Genomic DNA, 24,390 nt, shown 5'->3' with positions numbered 1-24,390 from the left:
GCGCGACCACGTGCTGCGGACTGGAAGGTTTACTTGAGTAATTCACTGTTTCATTTCACTCGTTTTCCCTTCACTGTCACGAACCCAGGATCACAAGTGCTTACAATCACACCAATGAACTGGATTATTTTCACCTGTTTTTTACCGACCAGCTGATGGACAATATTGTGCGCGAAACAAACCGCTATGCGTGTGAAAAAATTTCGAGTGCCGGTGAGCTTCCAAAGTAGTCAGTTTGGAAGCACTGAGAAAATCTGACTGACAGAATTCAAAGCCTTTCTTGGTGTAATTATAAACATGGCCTTGATTCCAAAAGCGGTGCTGAAGGAGTATTTTAGCCAAGATATTGTAAACAAGACACCTCTCTTCCTGCACGTTTTTTGCCAAAAGCGATTTCTGCAAATTTATTGACTGTTGCACGTTGCCCCATGCCATGATGCTTTTCAAATCAGCTGCCAACTCGTGGAAGCAAAATCAGAGACATTGTGCAATACATTGACGCGAAATACCGAGAGCATTTGAGAGCCGGCCCCAAGATTTGCATTGACGAGAGTATCGTTGAATTAAAGAGTCGTGTCTCTTTCAAATGCTACAATCCAGAGAAGCCGACCAAATGGGGCATGCGTATTTACGCACCTGCCGACTGCCAAACGGGGTATACTGCGGCATTTGAGTCCTACTATGGCAGCATAACAACTGACAGTCTCAGCTGCCCCGAGCTGCCCTTGACCTGCCAGATTGTTTTGCACCTGCTCCAGAATGTGCAGCAAGATAAACCGGGGAGTGGCTACCACCTCTCCATCGACAGATTTTACACTTCGTTAATGCTTGCCGAGGAGTTACCAAGACAGAAAATATTTTTGACAGCTACCGTGATGCCGAATCAAATGCAAATGATATGCAAATGCAAATGCGAAGCAAATGCCACAGCAGGTCAGGAAGAAGCTAAAGAAAGGTAAAGTGGCGGCTTACAGGAAAGGAGACTCCTACATGGTGCTTGCTTGGAGAGACAAACGTCATGTCACCATGCTTAGTTCTGCCCACAATGTATCTATGATAGAAGTCACAAGGACACAAGCAGGAGGAAAGAAAGTGTCGAAAAAACCGGTGGTTATATGCGACTACACAAAAAACATGGGTGCAGTTGACCGTGGAGATCATCACTGTGCCAGCTACGCATTTTGTCGCAAGACGATGAAATGATGGTGCAAGCTTTTTTTTTTGGATTCTGGAAGTTTCTATTGTCAACAGTTCTACTTTGAGGTGCACACAGTTGCAGATACATGGCCAGCACGAACAGCAACACCTGCAGTACCGCCACAACCTCATCAGCTTGTGAGTGACGTGAGGGCTGGAGCCCGACAGCGGGGCCTGTCTGCACGGAACGATTGTTAAGAAAGGCTAAATGGAAGGAGCTACTTCATCTACAAGCTCCCAGGGCAAAGCAGCAAGGACTGCGCTGTTTGTAGCGATAGGCAAACTAAAGAAGACAGGAGGAAAACACTGCTTTTTTGCAAAACCTGCAGTAACAACCCTGGCTGCACCCAGGAGAATGCTTTGAGCAGTATTACACGCTGCTTAAATGTCGCTAAAGGAGTTGCCAGCAGAATGCAAAAGCAAAAATAAATATCCTGCGAGTTTTTCTTTCGCAGTTTGTTTTTCTTCGCGGTGCCAGAAACTGGCAAAATAGTTTCGGACCGGTAGAGATGGAAAGTGCGTAAAAGTTTAGGACCGCAAAGAGTGAAGATTAAACCCAATCTCATCTGCCCATTTGGTTACCTTATCAAAAAAAACTGTTTTGGACAAAAAATGGCACCACTGCAGTGTAGAGAACCTTGATATAGGTGGTGCAAGCTGTATAGAAATGGTTACAGCAAGGCACAAAAAATTTCACAAGCCCCACAATGGGGCCACCACTGCATGCACTTTTCCCTGTACATGAAATAACATTGTACTTTGAGTTCTATCACTCCTCTCTACACTAAGGTTCCCTCAAGTGTGCTGTATGTACTGTGAAGAAGTGAAGCAAGTAAATGCAGAAAATAAGTTTATTGCAGTGCAGACACAGGAGTCAATTGCAGTATGCAATAATAAAAAAAAGTTTGAAAGCTATTATTACAGTGCTACAGCCATAAAAAAAATACCATAAAAAATACCAGACGATTCCAGCAGCAATAACATTTAAGAGGAGCTCAGACAGCAGCATTGCTCAATTTGAGTTTGAGTTTATTCAACCACGTGACAAGTACACAAAAATACGCTGTATACGTGGTTTGGTGTGAAGAGAAAAAAGCTGCATTTCACAGCTTGACTGGCCCCTTTACCCAGAAAAAAAATCTAAACTACAAATTTACAAAAAGTTACAAAAATTACAGGCAGCGTAAAGCAACAATACAAAAAGAAACACGCATGTGGCCCATGACAGCAAATAATAGAATCACAACTCTAAAATACACACAAAAATATTCATAACAAAGCAATGCAGGAAAGAATAAAAACTGAATAACCATTAGAGAAATCACCCAAAACATTCATTTACAACACAATCAGCACATCCGATTTAACATTTCAGTTTTAGACAATATACGCAGATTATCAGTTGTTATTTCAAATGAAATAGCACACTGATATATTCCCCCATGTTCTGTAGAATTCGCAAGGTTTATTAACTCAAGCAGGGCTGGTTTATCTAATGAAGACTTCATACAGTAACCATGAATGCACTTACGTCACACCCCACATGAAAGCATATCATGTGAAGGGAGGCTAATTTCAATGAGTATTAACACGATTATAAGTCGGCTCGGATGTAGGTCAACCCCCCTAATGGCATCTTGGCCTGGCGGCACCGGTGGCATTTTCAGTGCACTCGTGCGGTTCTGTATGTTCATTTGGGCACCACGAATGCGGTGCCGCACGTTCGGCTGGCCTGGCCAAGACCTGAGTGCACACCATCGCGGAACCGCGGAGGTCGACAGCGGAGCGTGGGGCTATCCCATCAGCCCGCCAGACGTTCCATCATTGCAGGCGTAATTTGCAGCTGGTGCTGCTGCAGAACACAGTCGGACAAGAAGGAAAACATGCATGAGCCTACATCGTCCGACTGTACTCTCAGATGGTTGCCGTATTTACTCGCGTAATGAACGCACTCGCTTAAGAAATGCACCTCGAACTTCAATCATAAAAATATGGATCCCCCCCCCCCCCGCATAATAATTGCACCCCCTACATTCATCCCCTGCAGTCCCAGACACCTGGCGCCTCCTCACTCGTTGGCTCTCTTCTGTTTTTTATTACTTTGCTGTCCTCCCTCAACTACATGGGCTCGCTTCTGCCCCCTCGCCCATTGCCCCATGCCTATTGCTTTTAGTGCTTTTCTTTCTATCTGTGCGTCACAGCACGGTTCAGGAGCAGTGCATGTGTAGAGACATCGCAGCTCATAAGCACACAGCCAGTGAAGGTCGTCAAACTGCCCACCCCAACCCACGTCGTCCATCGCTTCCTGTGAACCCCCTACCCCCCCTGTTTTTTGGCCTACTTTTTTTTTTCTTTACTCTGTCCTTTCATTCCCCGTTCCCTCATGAGTGCACGCTTTTGGGTGCCCCTAGAGATCACAAGCAGATACCACTGTTGTGGTTAAACGATTGCGAGAAGAGATAGTCACAAAGTGTTTTTATGGCGGGGGCTGGCCCGGGACAGCTTACAGAAGATAGGGCCATCAGCCATCAACCACCGAAGATGAGTAAAGTGCAACAAAGAATCTGTTTACAAACAGTGTACGCGCATGTAAATTGCGAAAGGCTAAGCGACCCAATTTTTTTTTTGCATTACCGCACTCTTTTCTTCTCCCGAAAAAGTTTTCATAAAATTTACCCCGCGTAATAAATGCCCCCCCCCCCCCAACTTTGCTCCGATTTTTCGAGAAAGGAAGTGCATTCATTACTCGAGTAAATGCCTTACTTTTGCCTCCGGGATTGCACTGAAGATTGAAGGCGATGTGAAATTACCGTAACCATCTTCCAGTTGGAACAGAACTGATGTAGCTGAACCACCTGGAGAACAGACGTGCATCCACTGGACACGTAGCATCTCGCAAGTATGTCTCATTGTTTGGTTTTGCATTGATTGCGCTCTTATTCCCTGTGCAAACAGAATGCTGGAAATTGTCTGCTTAATGGCATCTCTCACAGATGGCACTGCTGTCATGGATTCGCGTTTTGTGGTTCACAGGTTTATCTGGCTAGTAGCAGGCGTGAAACTTGAGCAGCGTTTGACTTGACTTCCCTTCGACCGGCACGGTGCTAATGCACCTCAGCCGGAGACTCCATAAAATAACACAACAAAAGAGGAGACCACAAGCACATTTCACACAAAAAAAATTATTTACGATGTCTCCGAAGAAAAAAATCGAACTCCAGTGTGCCAAGGTGGCTTCACGATAGTGCTTGAAGCTGCGCAGAAAAGCTAACTTCGCAGAAATATGCAGCAATCATTTTCAAAAAGACTTTCGCACAGACACTAGTTTTCGATACTAGGTCAAGCCCCCAACTTCAGATTTCAAATAAGAAAAAATGTGTTAACCTACAATTGTGTAAATACGGTATGCTGTATCCTGATATATGCTGTGTTTGTAGCATTGCCCACTTTATTTTGCAGTGGTTTTCTAATATATTTTTTCTGGGTTTGTCTTGAAACACCATTAGCATGTGTAGTTTTCTTTCTGAGCATACCACAATACCAATGTATATAAAGGGAGCATTTTCCAGTCGCGATTGAGTCTCTTCTCCTTAGCTATGTATTTGTGCATGCATGTGTGGAATAAAATCTCAGAAGACTGCCACTCACCTCTGTCAAAGTTGTACTGTTGAGACAATATCTCCATCCAGTACTTGCTGGCCAACTGAGCTAGTTTCTTGGGTTTCTCAAGGCGCCGTGCTGCTAGGGCAGTTTTGTTAGACTCAAACTCTGCGTCACTCATTTCTTGAATGTAATTCTGCAGAAATTATGATTGACTTAACATCAACGAAACAAGATTACCAGCAACAACATACTTTTAATCTATATTGAGTGCTAAAGTGCTTGCAACACACTCTTACTGATGATAAATAAACGTGTCTGAGAAGTTCTTCAAATTCTATGACAGGTAATTATACAATTGTATTGTGACAATCAATCAACCTACCTGAATATACACAAGGAACGCTTCTATACGGCTATCCAAAAAGAGGGGTGGTCTGTCTGATTGGACGATGATACGTATGCCTTGAACACCATTCGATCGACGCGGTCCACTTGCAACCAAGTAGCCTTGGACAAAAGGGGACAAGTGAAACGTAAATCAGACATAATAATTCATTGTTGCTGATGAGTATACCTTCTAATACAAAAGAATTTAGTACTTATAGGATGACAGTTTTACAACCCACATACTGTTTCACAGTGAATGAGCTCACTGTTAGGTGCTTACAACCCACACACTGTTTCACATCAGTGAATAAGCTCACTGTTAGGTGCGACAGCTTGAGTGTATAGTGGAAAAAATTTATAGCTGCAAGCTGACCATGATGAAATGTTGCACAGATGAGTGCAAGATGAGCTCTGAAACCTGAACTTCTGATAAGATTTGTTTTGCCATATGTGTCTATACCTACAGTGAATCCCTTTTGCTCATTATTGTTCATATGGCTTTTCTTGTGAGCATAAAGGGAATGCATTTTCAGTTGCCCCTTTTCTGATGGACTTACACTCACGTCAAGCCAGGTGAATATTCCTCAAAAATTTTTCTAGTGGACTCAAACCTTTTTATAAGCACTACCAAATGTTTATAAATATGGACAATTTGCATCAGACTCAGTGAAGTTCATCATAAACAAAAAGAAGGAAGACTTTGCATTAACAAAAGGGGCACAACAGGGAGAAATTTATATAAGATGTATTAATAAATTATTGTCCTTTCTACAACACAAAAGAAAAACTCTTGTACTATCAAAAAAAGCAAGGTAAGTCTCTCTTTCCCACACACACACGCACATGCACGCACACACACATATAGAAAGAGGATCAGAAATGAAAGACAGAGAGAATCGCCACCGATTTATTGATATGTGGGGTTTTAAGTCCCAAAACCACCATATGATTATGAGATACGCTGTAGTGGAGGGTTCTGAAAATTTCGACCACCTAGGGTTCTTTACCGTACACCCAAATTTGAGGACACGGGCCTACAGCATTTTCGCCTCCATCAGAAATGCAGCCGCCGCAGCCGGGATTCGATCCCACGACCTGCGGGTCGGCAGCCAAGTAGACCATCGCGACAGGGCTGCCACCATAAAGTTGCTGCACTGGCTCATATAGAGACATGATAAAATTTTGATGACAAGTGCTCTGCCATAATTAATATTTTGATAGTAAGCAAGAACCAAATAAGAATTGAAAAGAGCCAATTGAAAAGAGCCCAAGACTGAACTTGCAAATTTAATTAACTATGACAAATCACACAGCAGCCCACATGTAAAACAAATACTATCTCTGGTGCTCCTCCACAATTCCTGGCCTCTGAACCACTAACCGGAACCCAACCAGAAGTGTGCCATATGGCAGGTGAGAAGGCATTCCTCCCCCCGCTCCCCCCCCCAAAAAACCCACACTGGCTGTCTTTAAAACATAGATGGCCAGAAAGACAAAAAAAAAATATCCCGTAATTATTTCGAATTGTGACATCTATTAATCAAACTAATATTTTTTCATGAAATCCACAGAACAACATTTAGGATGATTTAAGAAAATGCTTCACACTTTTCTCAAAAAAGACTGCAGAATAGATTTTGAGAAGTAATACATACATGTATCGCAGTCTTCATAGCATGGCATACACAAAACTGGAATATAGATTGACCCTCCAAACTTTGAATCTCCCAAAAATAAATTTTTAAAAACCACAGAGTATCACAGTGCACCCTTATCTTGGTAAATACGCAACACAACCAGCTGCACTGTGGTGACATTTCTTTTTATTTGGACACTGATCTTATGTAGTTAAGCGCCAGAAGGCCACAAAGTGCTGTCACTCAGACTTGCCTGAACTTGAGCCCGATGACTGTTTTTCACTAGTAACGTCCCAGAGTGCACTGTACTCCGTTACATCTAATGCATTACTGATGCAGCATTTGCGGAAAGACAGAAGTATGCCTCCTCAGGCCCTGCGTCCCATTGTCAACAGAGGTGTGCTACAAAGAATGTGGCCAGAGTGTGACACATTCCTTTTCTTCCGCATTTCGGGTCGCGGTGTTGTGTCAGGGCAGAGGTGATCTCAGTCATACTTTTTGTACGCTCGCATGTGTGTTTGTACGTGTGCACGTATGTATGCACATGCAGAACTGCAATATACCTCGACTGCCGGGTGGAGTTAAGCAGCTGCTCCCTCTTTCCTGGATACGCCGCTGGTGAGGACTCCCACATGAGCCATCAAGTTGTTAAAAAGTATACAGCATAATATAATATGTTACTCACAACATAAAGACTGTCGACTCGACTACCAGTTTATTAAGTGTATAAAAGACACTGCATTTGCAGAACTCCCCAGAAAAGTAGAATTTGTGAATTTATATCTCTAAAGCTGAATAGTTCATTTGCAAGTCGCCACACTGACTCCATTCCTTGTGGCGCACCTCTGTTTGCAATGGAACCTAGATGATGGCCCAATTTCCTTTTCGGTTGCCTTATAGCTAGCACCAAGTCTGCTGTCTGCATACCAGGTTAGTGGGCTTCTGCTGAAGATTGCTCTTGTGAGTGCATCATGCCACTAGGGTTACGTAGGCAAAAAACTGGTGGAAATATATAATTTCAAAAACAAGCTTAAAAAATAATACCCTCTAGTAACCTCACTTATTTTTAGTTTAATACGTTGGGCTTTCAAATGAGATATTGAGCATACTTTTAGTCTTACCACCAAGGCAAGTTTTTTCACGCTGAATGCAAAGATTTCTCCCAGAAATGTGATATTCACAATTTTTTTTCAGGCTATATGCTGTAACTTCAGCGTCTAAAATTATTTTTAATTTGCAGCATGTTAAACAGGTAACCAGCACATATTTCATTTGTGTCCTTTGAGCTTGCCAATTTTTTGAAAAAAATCTCAAATTTGCCAATTTTATTCAATATTGCTCATGCGAAAAGCCCTCGAAAAATTGATATATACAAGTAAGTCATTATTTTTACAGTAAGATCTTTTCATTACCTTACCGCAAATACTATTTTATCAAGTGCTTTTGTAAAACATCTTTTGAAAAAAAAATTGTTGTTTGACGCCCTCTGGCTCAGCCAGCACCATACTACGGACTCTCATAAATAGAGAGGAAAATTTTCGGCAACAGAAATAAACGACCAGGATGAGTTTCCAACTTCGAGAAACATGTGGAAATTTTTTCAGCCATATTCGTGATGGTCGGAACAACGCTGGATGATTCGGCATGGAATGACCCATATGTACCGCTGTCCTCCAGCGGTGCCAACTACAAACAAATTTCTGAATAGGAACATTGTTTATAAATTTAATGAAGCTGTTTACTTTTCGAGTTGCTTCGAGAATTCAATGCACAGCAAAACTTGGTATTTTCTGCACAAATAGCTGCTGTGCATTTATGCCGAGGACACACAGGCGACCTGCAGCATGCATACATCCGCCCACGTGATTGAAGACTACAGTGATTAGATACACCTAAAACAGACTGCAATTGATGCCACTTGTTCAAATAAAAGTTCCGCTGCAAATACATAAATGTGCTGCCCATGCGCAAATGTACCAGTGCAATAACTGTTGTTTTAGGGCTAAAGCCATCAGCCAAAATAAAGCGAAAAAACGGTTAGTTGAAGAAAAGTGAATAACAACAACAAAAAACTCTGTGCTGGAAGTGAATCTTTAGGTTCTGTATAGTAAATGGGTAGAATGAGATTTTTCGCAGACACGTTGAAGAGACATTTTCAAGGTGCTCATTTAGCCCACAGCAGTAGAGAGCTAGAAGTATTGAAGGCATGCACAAGTACAAAATCCAGTTTGCCATCCATGTGCCACGTTGTCACAAAAGAAAAATTTATAACACCCTTAATCTATACCTTCGTAGATAGTACTACAATGAAGAGCGGCGACAATTTCCACTATTTTATTTATTATGGGCATTTCAAGTGCACTGAGAAAGTGGTAAACATTTGTACCACTGTCCTAGAAAGAATTAATGCCACCTGAGCGAAAATTTCACATGTGTGAGCAGCATACATGTGAATCGAAGCCTGATCGTATTTACCGTACTTATTTGAATCTAGGCCAACAGTTTTTTTTTTTTTCAAGTTTATTTTTATCAAACACTAGGGTATGCTTAGATTCGAGGATTTTGAAAAACATGCCATTTTTCAATGAGAAAAGTAGTGCATAACTAGCGCCACCTACATGGTAGTGTAGCCATTCATAGCCAAGCCAACACGTGGCTTAAGTACACACGTGAGGCCGTCATTTTCACCTTTGTACCGAAAGTTCAGGTGAGCTGTTTGTCATTTCGAGTCGCATTTCGAGTGGTCTCTGTGTGGCGTAGCTCAATGGCACCAAAAAGGTGGTGTCATTAGAGTGCCGTGTACAAAAGAAAAGTTGTCCTAGCTGCGGAGTCACCGTCCAACGCTTAAGCCAAGAGAGATTTCGGAGTGAACGAAAAAAAAAAAAATATGTGCGTCGCTGGAGGGGCTGCAGCGTGGGACGTCATCCGAGGAAAATTGATTGCGTGCTTTTTTTATGCCCTTGATGGCACCGAGAATTACGCACTGTTTGATTGATTTGTGGGGTTTAACGTACCAAAACCACCATATGATTATGAGAGTCGCCGTAGTGGAGGGCTCCAGAAATTTCGACCACCTGGGGTTCTTTATCGTGCACCCAAACCTGAGCACATGGGCCTACAACATTTCCACCTCCATCGGAAATGCAGCGACCGCTGCCGGGATTCGATCCCGCGACTTGCGGGTCAGCAGCTGATTACCTTAGCCACTAGACCACCGTGGCGGGGCAATTACTCACTGTTTGAAGACCACGAAAAAGAAGTCAGTGACGAGAGAAGCAGATATTACGACTTGGAATTAGATCTTTACGATTCAAATAACTAGACGCAGCACGAACAAAGCAACAAAGAAACACACACAACAGGACTAGCGGCTGTATGTTCCTCGAGTTATTTGCATTAGGAACCAACTACTTTGTTTCATCTTTATGTTCAATAAATGTTTTCTCTTTGTGAAGGCTGTCTTCTTTGTTTCGTTTGGCCTATATTCGCAGTAAGCTTTTTTTTTCCTTCCTGGGCTTAGGCCTTTTGGGGGTCGGCCTAGACTCGCGTAAATACGATACTTTATTCACAAGCTGTCTTTATAATTAAAAAGCACCCCCTCCCCACCACCACTACCATCTTAAACAAAAATATAAAACATCAAAAGCCCCACCGAGTTGCTCTTGAGTGCGCAGGATGTTGTAGCAAGGTTCTGTAATCAGCTGGCAAAGCAGTTCCACCAGCATGTTAGCACGTGTCTCCTGGGGTCCACACTGGAAATACGTCTGAATTGATGATGTGTGGTGGACTTCATTCACCTGCTCGTAGACGTACTCGCCCCCTGCAACATCATAAACATGCAGGAGCTTAAGTCTAGCTTGCTTTTTTTAATTAATTAGATTTGAGGAGTGCCAAAAAGAACTTGGACAGAAAGCTATTTAGAATCATGACAAAAACTAACAGATTGCTTCACTGATGCATAATATACATTAAGTGTGCTTTGACTGCTCAGTACATGTCCGGCCAATTTAGGATTTGAAGCAATAATTGGAAAACTGTTTTGGAGGTTATCCTGAGCAGTAAAAATTGTGCTTTAGAGAAGTATAACAACAGTAAGTGCATGACTACACTGTGTAGGTACATCCATTGCAGTGAAAACAGGAAATGTTGCTCTATGTAAACAAAGAAACAAGCCAGAGAGCAGCCTATAATGAGCTTCTTCTCTACACAGCACAATGCTATATGCTGCTAAGGCACGTTGCCGGGCCAGTTGGTTGGGGTTCATCATTTATAAGGGTATACGCTGGCTTCACCACAATGTGTAAAATGTGCATTTCGATGAGGCATTATATATGGTCGCAAGTTACAGGTATCAAAACAATACTATTAATAAAGGATGTTATTGGAAGTAATAGCAATGGTAAAATAGATTAATGATTAATCGATTAAGGGTGCACAGTTAATGAAATAATTGTAATTGATTTCTGTCTTTCAATTGATCGATTAAAACATTTTGATTAATTGATAAAGGCAAGCACCGCCCCCCCCCCCAATACCACTTTTGGCCGGTGCGCGCGAGTCCAAGGCAATCAATGCCAGGATGCAGAAGTCGAGCACGCCCAATCTTTTCCTCTACAGTGGATACTTGTATGCTAGTAGAAGGAGCCCAGAGCCGTCTACGACCCTACTTCATAGAGACAGAAATGAATTTGCCCTAGTCTCCGTTGCTTATGGCATTCAAGCCATACTTCAAATCACGCTGATGATTTAAATGCTGGAAATCTAATATGGTCGTGAATGACCGTGCGGCAAAATCATCTAACAATTTTTCTCCTAAATCTAGCACCTATAATGAATTTGGTTGCTGCCAAAACCTGAATTACCGGGCCATTCAAAGATGACATAGCTGGAGCATCTGTCATTTTTTTCATAATTTAAGCCCTTGCACCCTGGAACTCAAGCTAACTTGATTAAGTTTATGTGCAGTAGAACCAATAAAAACAAATTAATTTAACCAGCGAACTCGACGAAAACGCCTCCGATTTCGGTGTGGTCGAGTAGGCAGGCTTCGAAAAAATAGGACCAGCTGCCGAATTGTCCATGGATAATGACTGTAGATCCTTTATTCTGCGACGACAGTTCACCTGTGTCCACTAGGAGAAAGTGCAAATTTTCACTAAGGCGTAAATGTGCACATGTTAAGTTTAGTGCTTCTGATAGACATCGGTCGAGATCAAACAAATAACAACTTGTGCTTCGTTTATTGCTCTGTTTCGGTTTTGTTTGAAAGGAAAGAACAAATTCTTTTGAACTTCGTGAGTTGATTTGAAATAGTAAGCCTGAAAGATTAAGGTGGTGAAGCGCAACTGCTGAACATTTGCTGATTTTTGTTTCATGACAAAACAGCTTCAAGCAACGCGAACCCAAATAAAGCCGGAAGTATGAAGATTAGAGAGATCTGTGTACTAAGCATCATTTCCATGCTCAATGAAGTGCGTTGCAGCTCCCACAGACACTAGCGCCAGAGTTCCCTCCAGTGTATTTATAGAAAACTCTATGGTTCAAACAAAGGCTCATCTGCCGGATATAAGAACTTCCACATAATATCGGGATCTCATACTCCACTCTGCATCTGAATGAGACATAGTTGTCAAGTGCTTGTTTACACCACGCTTGCTGTCTGTATTCTTCTAACCTTCTTGCAAAGGGAACTCGGTTTGTTGGGAGCTGAGAGTACAATATGAACTCCTGCCTGCCCAGTGATCTTCTCAATGTAGTGGGAGACACTATGCAAGCAAAGAATAACCACAAAGTTGTAATGTTTCAGGCTTGGCCAACAACATTCTTTCGGTGACTATCATCATCATCATCAGCCTGACTGTGCCCGCTGCAGAGCAAAGGCCTCTCCCATGATCGGCCAACCAACCTGCTCTTGTGCTTTCTGCTTCCACAATATACCTGCAAACTTTTTAATTTCATCGGCCCACCTTACATTGTCTCCCCCCTTGCGCGTTTGCCTTCTCTGGGAATCTAGTCAGTTACCCTTGATAACCACCGGTTATCCTGCCTACGTGCTACGTGCATGGCCCATGTCGATTTATTCTTCTTGATTTCAACTCTCTTCTTGTCTCTTAAGGTTACTCCTATAATTTTCCTTTTCATTGCTCGCTGCGTCGTCCTCAATTTAAGCTGAACCCTTTTTGTAAGCCTTGGGGTTTCTGCACCATAGATACATAAGTACAGGCAAGATGCAGCTGTTATATACCTTCTTCTTGAGGGTTAGTGGTAGATTACCATTCATGATTTGAGAATGCTTGCCAAATGTGATCCACCTCATGCCTATTTAGTTATTTCACTCTCATAGTTCCGCTCAGCGGTTACTACCTGTCTTAGGTAGACATATTCCTTTACCACTTCCAACAACTCTCCACTTATCTCAAAACACTGTTTTCTGGCGAGAATGTTGCACATAACTTTAGTTCTATGCATATTAATTTTCAGGCCTACTCTTCTGCTTTCCGTGACCAGTTCTGTAATCATAAGCTCTAATTTGTCCTATGAGTTCCTTATCAAAGCAATGCCATCAACGAATTGCATGTTGCTAAGATACTCTCCATTAACTCTTATCCCCAACTCTTCCCGATCTAGGGCCCTGAAAACCTCCTGTAAACATGCAGCGAATAGCATTGGAGAGATTGTGTCTCTCTTCCTTACACCCTTCTTTAGTATTAGGATTCTGTCGCTTTCTTTGTGGAGAACTGTGGTAGCTGTAGATCCGCCGTAAACTTCTTCAATATGTTTATGTAGGGTTCGTCGATGCCCAGATTTCGTAGTGCCTGGATTACTGCTGCAATAATAGCATTGGAGAGATTGTGTCTCTCTTCCTTACACCCTTCTTTAGTATTGGGATTCTGTCGCTTTCTTTGTGGAGAACTATGGTAGCTGTGGATCCACTGTAAATTTCTTCTAATATGTTTATGTAGAGTTCGTCGATGCCCAGATTACGTAGTGCCTGGATTACTGCTGATGTCTCGAATCTATGAAGGCTATGCATCGGGGTTGGTTGTATTCCGCACAATTCTCTATCACCCGATTGATAGTATGAATATGGTCTATTGTGGAGTAGCTCATACAAAATCCTCCTTGTTCTTTTGGTTGATTGAATTTTTATGTCGCCCTAATTTTATTAGCTATTATTTTTGTAAGTAGTTTGTAAAGAATAGAGAGTAAGCTTTTCGGCCTGTAATTTTTCAAGTTCTTGACGTCTCCTTACTTATGAATTAAGATGATGTTGGCGTTTTTCCAAGATTGGGGTACTCTTCTCGTCAAGAGGCACTTCGTATATAAGGTGCCCAGTTTTTCTAACACAATCTCTCCGCCATCTTTCAGCAGGTCCGTTCTTACGTTATCCTCACCCGCGGCTTGGTCTCTTTGCATTCCTTCAAGGGATTTCCTCACTTTCCCTGTCGGTACTGATAGAATGTCGAATTTTTTTGGGCTATTATTGCTTCTTTATTATCATCTTGGTTGTTTTGGCTTCTGCACAGCTCTCTGTGGAACTCCTCCACGACCTCGACTATCCTATCCATATTGGTTATGACATTGACATCCTTGCTCCTTAACGCATACATCCGATTTTTGCCTATACGCAAGCTTGCCTTCGCAGCTTTCAGGCTTTTTCCGCTTTTTACTGCATGTACGATTCTCTCCATGTTTTACCTTCTTACGTCGGCTACCTTAGGCCTATAGATTGACTTCGAAAGCTTTTTTTTTTTTTATCAAGTGTATTGATTATTTTTTCTTGCATTTTCATAGGTTGTTCACTGTGTACTTATCTGTATTCCAATGATTTGTTGCCTATTCTTTTCTCTATTTTTGCTGTCTTTACCAATTACTTGTTATAATATATATCTGAACCTTAGTCTGTATTTAATTTGAATTTTTGACCTTTTTTTCATTTTTGACGTTTATTGTTTGTAATTTTGCTCATGTAACCCCCCCTATGTAATACCCTCTCACGAGGGCCTTTAGGGGTATTATGAATAAATAAATAAATAATACTAGTTGTATTATGTCTGCTGTTTGAGTTTTTTTGATGGCTTGACATTTCTTGACAAGATTTTTCGTCTCCAGGGATAGTTTGCCAGTGTCCTGTCTAGTGAATGCACCACCGACTTTCATTGCACACTCTTTGATTATGCTAGTCAGATTATCGTTCATTGTGTCGATAGTAACATCAGTTGCCTCGTTTAGAGCTGCGAATCTATTTTGAAGCGAAACTCTGAATTCCTGTACTTTCCCTCTCAACATTAGCTCATTAATAGGCTGTTTGCTAATCAGTTTATGCTTTTGCTTTTTTAGGTCTAGGTGAATTAGAGCTATTACCATTCTATGATCACTGCATCAGATCTTGCCAACTACTTCTACATCCTGTAAAATCTCTGAGTGGGCGCACAGAATGAAGTCAATTTCATTTTTAGTTTCACCATTAGGACTTCGCCACGTCCACTTACGGTTAGCCCGTTTTCTGAAGAAGGATTTCATAATTCGTAAATTATTACGTTCTGCGAACTCTACTAATAACTCCCCTTTGGCATTTCTAGAGCCGATGCCATATTCCCCCACTGCATGGTCTCCGGCCTGTTTCTTGCCTTCTTTGGCATTAAAGTCGCCCATCAGAATAGTATACTGTGTCTTTACTTTATTAATGGCTGACTCTACGTCTTCATAAAAGCGTTCAACCAAATGATCATCATGGCTCAATGTATAGGCACATAAACCTGTACCACCTTCACCCTGTACCTTTTGTTAAACTTAATTATGATACTTGCAACCCTCTCACTGATGCTATAATATTCCTCTATATTGCCAGCGATATTCTTGTGTACAAGAAAACCCACCCCTAGTTCTTTTCTGTCAACTAATCCACGGTAACATAGGACGTTTCCATTCTTCAGCTCTGTATAAGCCTCACTTGTCCTCCTAACTTCACTGAGCCCTATTAGATCCCATTGAACACCCTCTAGTTCCTCGAATAGCACAGCTAGACTAGCCTCACTAGATAGCATTCTAGCGTTGAACGTAGCCAAGTTCAGATTCTAATGGCGGCCTGTCCAGATCTAGGTTTTCTTAGCACCCTTCACTGTGTCGCAGGTCTGACTGCCGCCTTACAGTTTGTTCGACTTAAAGCTAAGGGCTAATCGGTAATTTTATCAGAGGTAGTGGCCAAGTACTGCACCAGGGTGGCCAATCCTGCTCTGGTGAGGGAGTGCATTGCTTGCAGGTGATCGCAGTGAGGCCGCACTCCAGGCCCCCTATTTTTTTTTTTTCTTTTAACGGTTCCGTCATCACACGTTGTGATTGAATATATGGTTGGGAATTGTCTAGCACCGGCATTCGAACCACAAACCTCTTGCATGCTAGGCTAATGCGCTATATCTTAGTTTGGGTTCCGTTGTACTATCTTAGCACTGTAGAATACTACATAACTGCTTATTAGTCCTCAATTTCACATTACTCGTAGCTCTCTCAAAAGAGCTGTCGTCAATGCAAACAGCAGACACTCCAGGTAGACCCTCTTCTTCAGCCTTAGAACTTGAGACCCATAGCTGGTTGAAGTTGATTTTCGTGGTGACCAAGAAGTCACCACAAACGCCAACAATCTGAAGACAGGCAGCAGCAGCAATTGGCCATCTACAGTTCGAAGTGTGGCTGTATACCACATTTTGAAGAGATCCGGGTTCTGTGCTAATACGAAAACCAGAAAGCATGTAAATTGTTCAAAGCCTCTAGGATGCAAGTGTAAAGACACAGCAAGTGTTAGTGTGCCCTTGAATAATATGACAAGGAGTGCGGCTATCCGTACCCTAATCTCTGTTAACTGAACAATTTTGTGCCACTGGATGCATGGGCCAGTTCTACTAGAACCTTTATGAATTTCCCCTCCCCCTTGTACCCCATTTCAATGTACTGTACATCTACACGTTTCACAATAAACCAAACACTTGGCAGTCAGCGCTAGTACTGTGAGCTTCTTGTCAGCGTTTACCTTGTGGTGTCTTTTTTAACTATGGATAGGTCAACTGGCGTGCATCCACACACTGTTCGGTCTGCCGTAACGAGGCCCTTCCTATGAATAAGCGAAGAAAGGGCATTTTATGGGCTTGTTTATTTGTTTGGTATGCCCTAATGAGAACTAAAAGACAATGAAGCCAAGGAAGGTATAGGAACAATATTTGCATGGGTTTAAGTTTTATAGTAGTAATTATGATATAGACATGAAGCAAGTAGAGTGGACAAAGATACAACATGCCATAGGCAGGGAGCGAACATTTAGGCACACTAGTTGCAGCCCTAGCTTTAGTTTAGCTAGGCTGTATGCTACTCCCATGCACGAAACAAAGTACTCTTCGGGAGTTGGTAGTGTTCTTTCATGCCGGATGGTGCTTGAGGTGGTAGATGTTGCTTTAGTAACTTTATTTCACAGTTTATGTGACACACAGCACTGATCACCTGAACATTCTTTATCACTCGACCAGCTCGCACAATCACTGCATATTCGTTCTCTGCATCATTGCATACTGGTAATCTGTCTGTCAGGTAATAGCTTCACATGACTGTCTACCTTGCTTATCTAAAACATTTTCAGCCACTTCCTTCGGACTGTCCACAGCTTGGAAGACAAGAAAACAAGGGGGGGCGGCGGCTGTTGAACAGAACGGTATTAAGCCTTATCTCTGCATTTAGCAGTGTCACTGGAAGCATCGATAGAAATTAAGAAAAGCAGCTCTACACAGAATGACACTAGTAGAGTGTATATGTGGCTTTCGATGTTTGATGACGATTGATATGTGGGGTTTAACGTCCCAAAACCACCATATGATTATGAGAGACGCCGTAGTGGAGGGCTCCGGAAATTTCGACCACCTGAGGTTCCTTAACGTGCGCCCAAATCTGAGCACACGGGCCTACAACATTTCCGCCTCCATCGGAAATGCAGCCGCCGCAGCCGGGATTTGATCCCGCGACCTGTGGGTCAGCAGCCGAGTACCTTAGCCACTAGACCACCGCGGCGGGGCGGCTTTTGAGGTTTGATTACAACTCTGTGCTTCAAAGGAGCACTGACACGAAATTTTGAAGGTGAGATTAATCAGCGAAATAGATTATTCTAGAGGCATACACACCATCTTCGAAAATTCAAGGGCAAATAGAGCCTAGAACATAATTAAAATCGATTAGTGCATGCCACGTGACTGAGTGAGATGTGGAGGCTCTCGCGACACCAACATCAAAGTGGGGGAGGGTAAACAGATTGATGCGATGTGCTTGTGTTGGCTGTTTGCTTGGCCCGTGCCCTGTGGTTTTCTACTCCATGTCCATGGCTTTGTGCGTGCTTGCTGTGGTAGCTGTCAATGTGGGGCCCACTTGCACGTGGCTCCCATGTCACAGTTTTGCGCAGTTACATTGCCAGCTGTGTTTACCTTGCTACCATAACTGCTCCTGCTTAGCTCTTCTCCTTAAAACAGAAACTACCTATGGGCACTCTAAAAAACGACTGTAAGTAAATAACAGCTACGCACTCGTGCACACAAGGCTTCCAGCCGTGGTTAGAGGGTTATAAGCTACCTATTGCAACAAGACAAACAAGGTACAAAGTTTTTCTGTCAGTGTTCCTTTAGGTTAAATGTCAGGCGTTGCTCAAACAAAAAGGGATATACGTACTCTCTAGTAACTGGTGCTCCCTGTGTCCCACCAGTTCACTTGGAAGAAGAGACCTCCTACCCATAGAGGCCTGCAGGCTTCTTTCCACAATACTGACCAGCTCCAAGGCATGCTGCACAATGCCAAACTTCACAGTGAGAAAAAAATTCAAACAGGTGTAGGGACATACTCAAGCTTGTGGCAGCAGTGGCCTACAGCTCTCAAAAAATGCTGACAAAGCCAAGGAAGTAATACGCACAACCAAGAGCACTGCGGAATGCTGCACCATTTCTGCCAGTCTGTGCCTAAACGGCCATTTGTGTGTGCAACGCCAAATTTAGTAGAGTTTTATCATCGACAGTGGAACACGTGTGAGCTACACAAAGGACGCAATTGCGTCCATATCAAATTAGTTCAGTCACACTGCATTTCCATTCTTGCATAGATCTTGTTAAGGTGGCATTTGCATGCATACCTCATTATGCGACCCTATACATGTTTTCAAAGCAAAGCTGTTAGCCGAACTGTCTAAACATTTTTTATTGTGAGGTAAAAAAAGTAAAACATTTTCAGCCCGCACTATAAACTTATAGCAGGCAGAACCATCTAAACAGAAAAAAAAATGAAAATCAGTTTCAACAGCGAAGCGATGACTGCAATAGCAAGAATTTCTTATGCCGCTGCGCTCCTTCCTTTCTATTTGTGCTAGCGCACCATTATGCGTGTAATGCTGCCTTGGGCAAACCACTCCCAAATGACTGGGAACCATCTAGATGATGACTGGGAACCATCTAGACGCCGTGGATATAGGGAATAACGACGAAGTTTCGTTTCCCACGTCCCTTATCCTTTGTATGGTTCTGAGCATTATTTTCTGGGCTCGTTCTGATTTCTTTGAGTAGACACTCAGCAACGGCGGTCAAAACGTACATCGGGAAACCAGCTTCTGTAAGGCGTTTAGTTTGCTTATTAAAGCTGGACAGAATTGTGTGATAGCAGGACTTTCGCAAAGCGTTTGTGTAGCAAGTATTAGCTACAGAGAAATCAGAACGAGCCCAGAAAATAATGCTCAGAACCGTACAAAGGATAAGGGACGTGGGAAACGAAACTTCATCGTTATTCCCTATATCCACGGCGTCACCCACAATCTCAAAAAAGTAGCCAGCAGGTGCGACGTAGACCTGGTTTTTTCTGCCCCAGAAAAACTGGCTAGGTTGTGCAGAGCCGTGAATCCTGGTTCGAGGGGCGAGCGAGGCTGCAAAGTCAAGCATCGAAAGAAGTACGTTCCATGCATTGAAGGAGTGGTGTACTCACTACCCCTGTCTTGCGGCAAGTGGTACATCGGCCAAACAGGCAGGTGTTTAAATGAGCGGCTGAAAGAGCACGCTCACAACGTCTCCTCTACAGTTTCGGGCCACCTCGGCATTCATTGCCGAGACTGCGGCTGTGTCCCTGATTTTCAGCTTTGTACCGTCATTAGGCGGCATCGGGACCAGTTGATACGTGAAATTTATGAGGCTTCAGATATAGAAAGGCTGGGCAGTGCATGTGTCAGCAGGCCTTCGATTGCGCTATCATTAAAAGAAATAGATTTCCTTCGGCACGTTAGCACACCTGCTGCTCATGGTGCGTTGTGAAGATGACTATGTGGTGGTTAGGTGGATTCTGTTTTGTTTGTTTTGTATTTTCTTTTTTTGTTAGATACTGCCCAAGTATATATTGTGCGGTTCTGGCAAATAAATCTTGTTGTAAGTTCAGTGCCGCTGTCTGTCTCCTTCTTTTTCTCGTCTCTCGTTATTGGCGCTGTTTTTTATGTGAATCATGTCGTACCAACTCGCCCAAGCAACCACGTTAGCTGTGAAGTGAACGCTGTTCCTCTGTCGGTTATCACTGTAGATGATAGCCGTCGTCAAGCATTTCTCGAACTTGCGTACGAATGGCTTCTCGTTCCTTCGCTGACACACGGTAAGGCTGTTGGTGTACTGGGCGGGCGTCTTCGTAAGTGATGATTCTGTGCCTAGTGATCGAAGTCTGGCGCACCTTAGAGGAAGTAGCGAAGCATGACTTGAATTCAAGCAAGAGTTTTCGCAGTGCTGTCTGGTTTTCTGGTGTGAGGTTAGAATTAATATCGATATTGTTTAGAGACGTATCGGCGGCCTCCACGGCATCCGACGAGAAGCAGATGGGAACGGTACCTAATTCGTCTGCAAACGCTAACGAAGTGCCACGGAAAAGGTGTCGGTGTTCGTTACTGAAATTTGTAACGAGCAGTTGAGATCGGCCATCACGTAGCTGTATGATACTCCTAGCCACACAAACACCTTGAGTCAGCAGGTGTTCAAAATTACTTTCTGGAATCGCTTCACCATTTCGCAATCCACAGCATGTGACGTCGACAATAACACTGGCTCTTGGAAGAAGCGTTATACTTTCAGCAGAAACACGAAGAATGTCGGCACGTTGTTGGTCGTCCTGCTTGTCGATCGCTCGGTCGGCTGAGAAGGTGATGCGACTCTCTTGAAGGTCAATGACAGTTCCATACTCCTGCAGGAAGTCAACACCAAGAATAACGTCGCGTGAACATTCACGGAGCACAAGGAAACTTGCTACAAAAGTATAACCACAGACCCGAACTCTACTCGTGCAGGTTCCAAGCGGAGAGACGGTGTGGCCACCAGCCGTTCGAATCACAGAGCCATGCCAGGGCGTGATTACCTTCTTTAGTAGTCTGGTCATTTTCCCGCTTAGTATAGAGTAGTCAGCCCCGGTATCAACTAAAGCACCTACTGCATAGCCGTCTATCAGCACCGGTATATCCAGAGAAAGCCGCACATATCGCTCAGTCGAATCCACACCCTTTACTGTTAGCGTCGATCGGAGGTCTTCAGCACGTCGACTGCCAGCGACCTCGCCTCCAAGGGTCGCTTGCGTTAGTTTTCCCGGCGGGGACTGGGGGACCGTGAGCCAGCATGGCGCTGTGGCGAAGATGAAAAGCGCCTCGGCGACGGTGAGCGTGGCTGCCGTCCAGAAGGCGGTGGCATGCGCTGTTGAGCCAGGTAATCCTCAATGTCCCGGGGTCGCTGGCCATACCGAGGAGGCGCTGAATATACTGAAAAGCCGCGCAGCCCGAGGCACCGGTATGGACACTGGCGGTACAAATGGTCCGCTTCACCGCAGTGGAAGCACAAAGGTCGGCGATCAGGAGTGCGCCAAACATCCGATTTCCGAGGCAAAGCACGTCTGTCGTCAAGGTAGTGTGCTGGTTGTTCCGCAAGATGCACAGGGTTGGCGTAAACGAGGGGTGAGGGCGTGCGTGTGTTCTCGTAGTACCGTAGAGGCTGCGCCGACTGAAGTGAAACTGTAGGAGGTGCCTGAACAAACAGCGGGGAAGAGGAAGCTGGGCACTTGAAGGCTTCCGCATAAGTCGCACGGTGGTAGTCGGCCAGGGTGGGTGTGGCGTTATCCAGACTCACAGCGTCACGCAAGGCATGATGCAGCTCGTCTTTGACGATACTTGCAATAGAACTCACTGTAGGTAGTGGTGGTGTGGCAGCCTTTTGCAGCTCCTCACGTACTATAGAGCGAATAAGGTCGCGCAGACACTCGGTGTTGCTCCCAAAAGTCGTGAGAACTTGAGCAGTGGACGTGTTCACTTGCCGCTCATACAGGGTGGATCGATGCTGAAGCATCTTTTCCATCGTGACGGCTTCAGACAAAAACTCGGCGACCGTGTTCGGAGGGCTCCGTACAAGGCCAGCGAAAAGCTGCTCCTTAACTCCCCGCATTAGGTGACGCAACTTCTTCTCTTCTGTCATACTTGGATCAGCCCGTCGGAACAGACGCGTCATATCTTCCACATAGGTCATGACAGTTTCGTTGGGCATCTGGATGCGGGCCTGGATCGCTCGCTCCGCTCGTTCGTGGCGATCAGCACTTCTGTAAGTGTCCAACAGCCGGCGGAGGAATTCGGGCCACGATGTCATCTGTTCCTCGTGATTCATGTACCAAGTACGTGCTCCATCCTCCAAATAGAAGTAAACACGCCGTAGTTTGGCCGCGTCGTTCCAGTCGTTCAAAGCAGCCACGCGTTCAAAGCCGACCAACCAGTCCTCGACGTCTTCGAGCTCGGTCCCATGAAACGGTGTCGGAACCTGTGGACTTTCGAGGGTGTACCGAGTCACCGGGGGGTTTTTCGTACCTGTTAGAGTGGTTTGATCGGACGTGCTCATCATACTTGTGTGAACTGTAGGGTCAGCTTCAAGTGGCAATCCCCTGATCCTGCGGCTTGTCCGATGAACGGGAGTGTGGACTCGCACTGGGCTTGTGGTGCCGCTTCCAGGAGGGGTCTGAAACATCCGTGAGGGGCTACCCCGCACCTCCACCAATTGTCACGTCGCTCCAGGGGGTGTCGACAACAAGGTTTATTGATGTCCGAGCAACAGGGCTCTAACCAAGCGCGTCGGTTGGGTTAGTTTGCCAGAGCAGGGGGGGGGGGGGGGGGGGTCCATGCGCATTTCTTTCTTCTCTGTGGTGTGTGCCTTCACCTTGGCATACGACCCACTACAAGCAAGAAGTAGGTGGCAATATCTTCGATGGCACATGTAACATGTATAAATGCCGACACACTTTGCTGCTTGGCAGATTATTGACGGCCGATGCTTTGGTTTGCTACTATCAGTCTACAGCTTGTATTGCTTGTAGAGCGACGTTTTGTTTTCCGGGCACAGGTTCGCCCAAATAAGGTTCCCTCATGAAAACAGCGGCTGCTGCCTTCGTCAACCTCATGAGCCCGTGGCAATACGAAGGTTGAAAGCTAACGCTTTTGAATTTGACATCCCGACACTCTGCAAAACGCTGGTGTAAGAAAATAAGTACGGCTACTCTAGGGAGAAATGCTGTTATCGCACAATCTCTTCTCGTTAAGAGCGCACCACGTAAAGCGGCTTATGAGCCATATGCTGATGCTTGCCGATAGCGCGAGCGCCAGCTTATTGCAACGACACCCTTAGTATTAATGTTCATCGCTGCTTCTCGCGCGACATCCCCTTTCCCTCGCGTCTTTTTACATTCTCGTTCAAGACGAGCAGCATGTTTCATCTCTGCTTGAGCATTCGACGGCAGGTCTAACACGCGGTGGGATGCTATCATGTGCGCCGTCCGAGTGACGGAAATTGGCCGCCTCATTTAATCTCTGCTTGAGCAGCACTCACCACACTAGCTTGCCCAATCTTACGTGCGGATAGAACGTACGATGCGCGGAGAATGTTACCAACTTGTAGTTTATGTAGAACATGGCGGCGACGGCAAAAATTCGTTGAGTGTCCATAGAGTTCTTATCGCAATAAAAAAAAGATTCACTTATTTACCAGGTGGCAGCTACAATGCATGCACTGGCCTTGCTGTTTTTTCAAAAATAAGTACTGCCATTATGCTTGCGACCCTTTCCATCATTCTAAAGAGACAAGGCATGCAAATACGGACACATGAAGGAAGTTGGGAAGTACCCGTGTTTGCATGCCCTGTCTCTTTAGAACGAAAACCTACAAACTAGCTCAGCTCTCCCTTATTCCTTGCCATCATTTTTAGGCGCTTGGTCATCAAGCAGGGTGCACGTCTCGAGAAAGCATGCTTACAGCAACAGCAGAGCAGCATCCTCTGCAATTGTTTATTGTGCTGACTTAGCAGCAACGGCTACTCTTGCTCCAATGTGCGCACAACATCGTGCAACAGTCTGCCAACACCACTGATGCAGCCTCATCATGCATTAACCAAATGAGCAGTCATTAACACCTTTGAGATCCCAGTGTCATTAAGAAATCCAAATGAAAGTATATAAGGTCATTCTGCATCAATGGTCCCAATGTTGGTGCACAGCCACCTGAGACTT

The 24,390-nt window shown here is 44.2% G+C and overlaps 1 protein-coding gene across 1 annotated transcript in view; it reads right to left on the bottom strand.

The window, feature by feature from the left end:
* Ide (Insulin degrading metalloproteinase) overlaps nt 1-24,390 on the bottom strand; it is a 212,598-nt gene that overhangs the window by 43,546 nt on the left and 144,662 nt on the right. The window contains exons 21-24 of the mRNA XM_037426592.2: nt 18,525-18,636; nt 10,477-10,644; nt 5,183-5,307; nt 4,846-4,993 (exon numbers count right to left, since the gene is read on the bottom strand). Coding sequence (XP_037282489.2) covers nt 4,846-4,993; nt 5,183-5,307; nt 10,477-10,644; nt 18,525-18,636 — 553 coding nt within the window. The remainder of the gene's footprint in view (nt 1-4,845; nt 4,994-5,182; nt 5,308-10,476; nt 10,645-18,524; nt 18,637-24,390) is intronic.

This window comes from Rhipicephalus microplus, chromosome X (assembly GCF_043290135.1).
Source record: "Rhipicephalus microplus isolate Deutch F79 chromosome X, USDA_Rmic, whole genome shotgun sequence".
Classification (NCBI taxonomy): Eukaryota; Metazoa; Arthropoda; class Arachnida; order Ixodida; family Ixodidae; genus Rhipicephalus; species Rhipicephalus microplus.
Note: the sequence above shows the minus strand (reverse complement) of the source record. Positions and strands in the feature narration are given on the sequence as shown.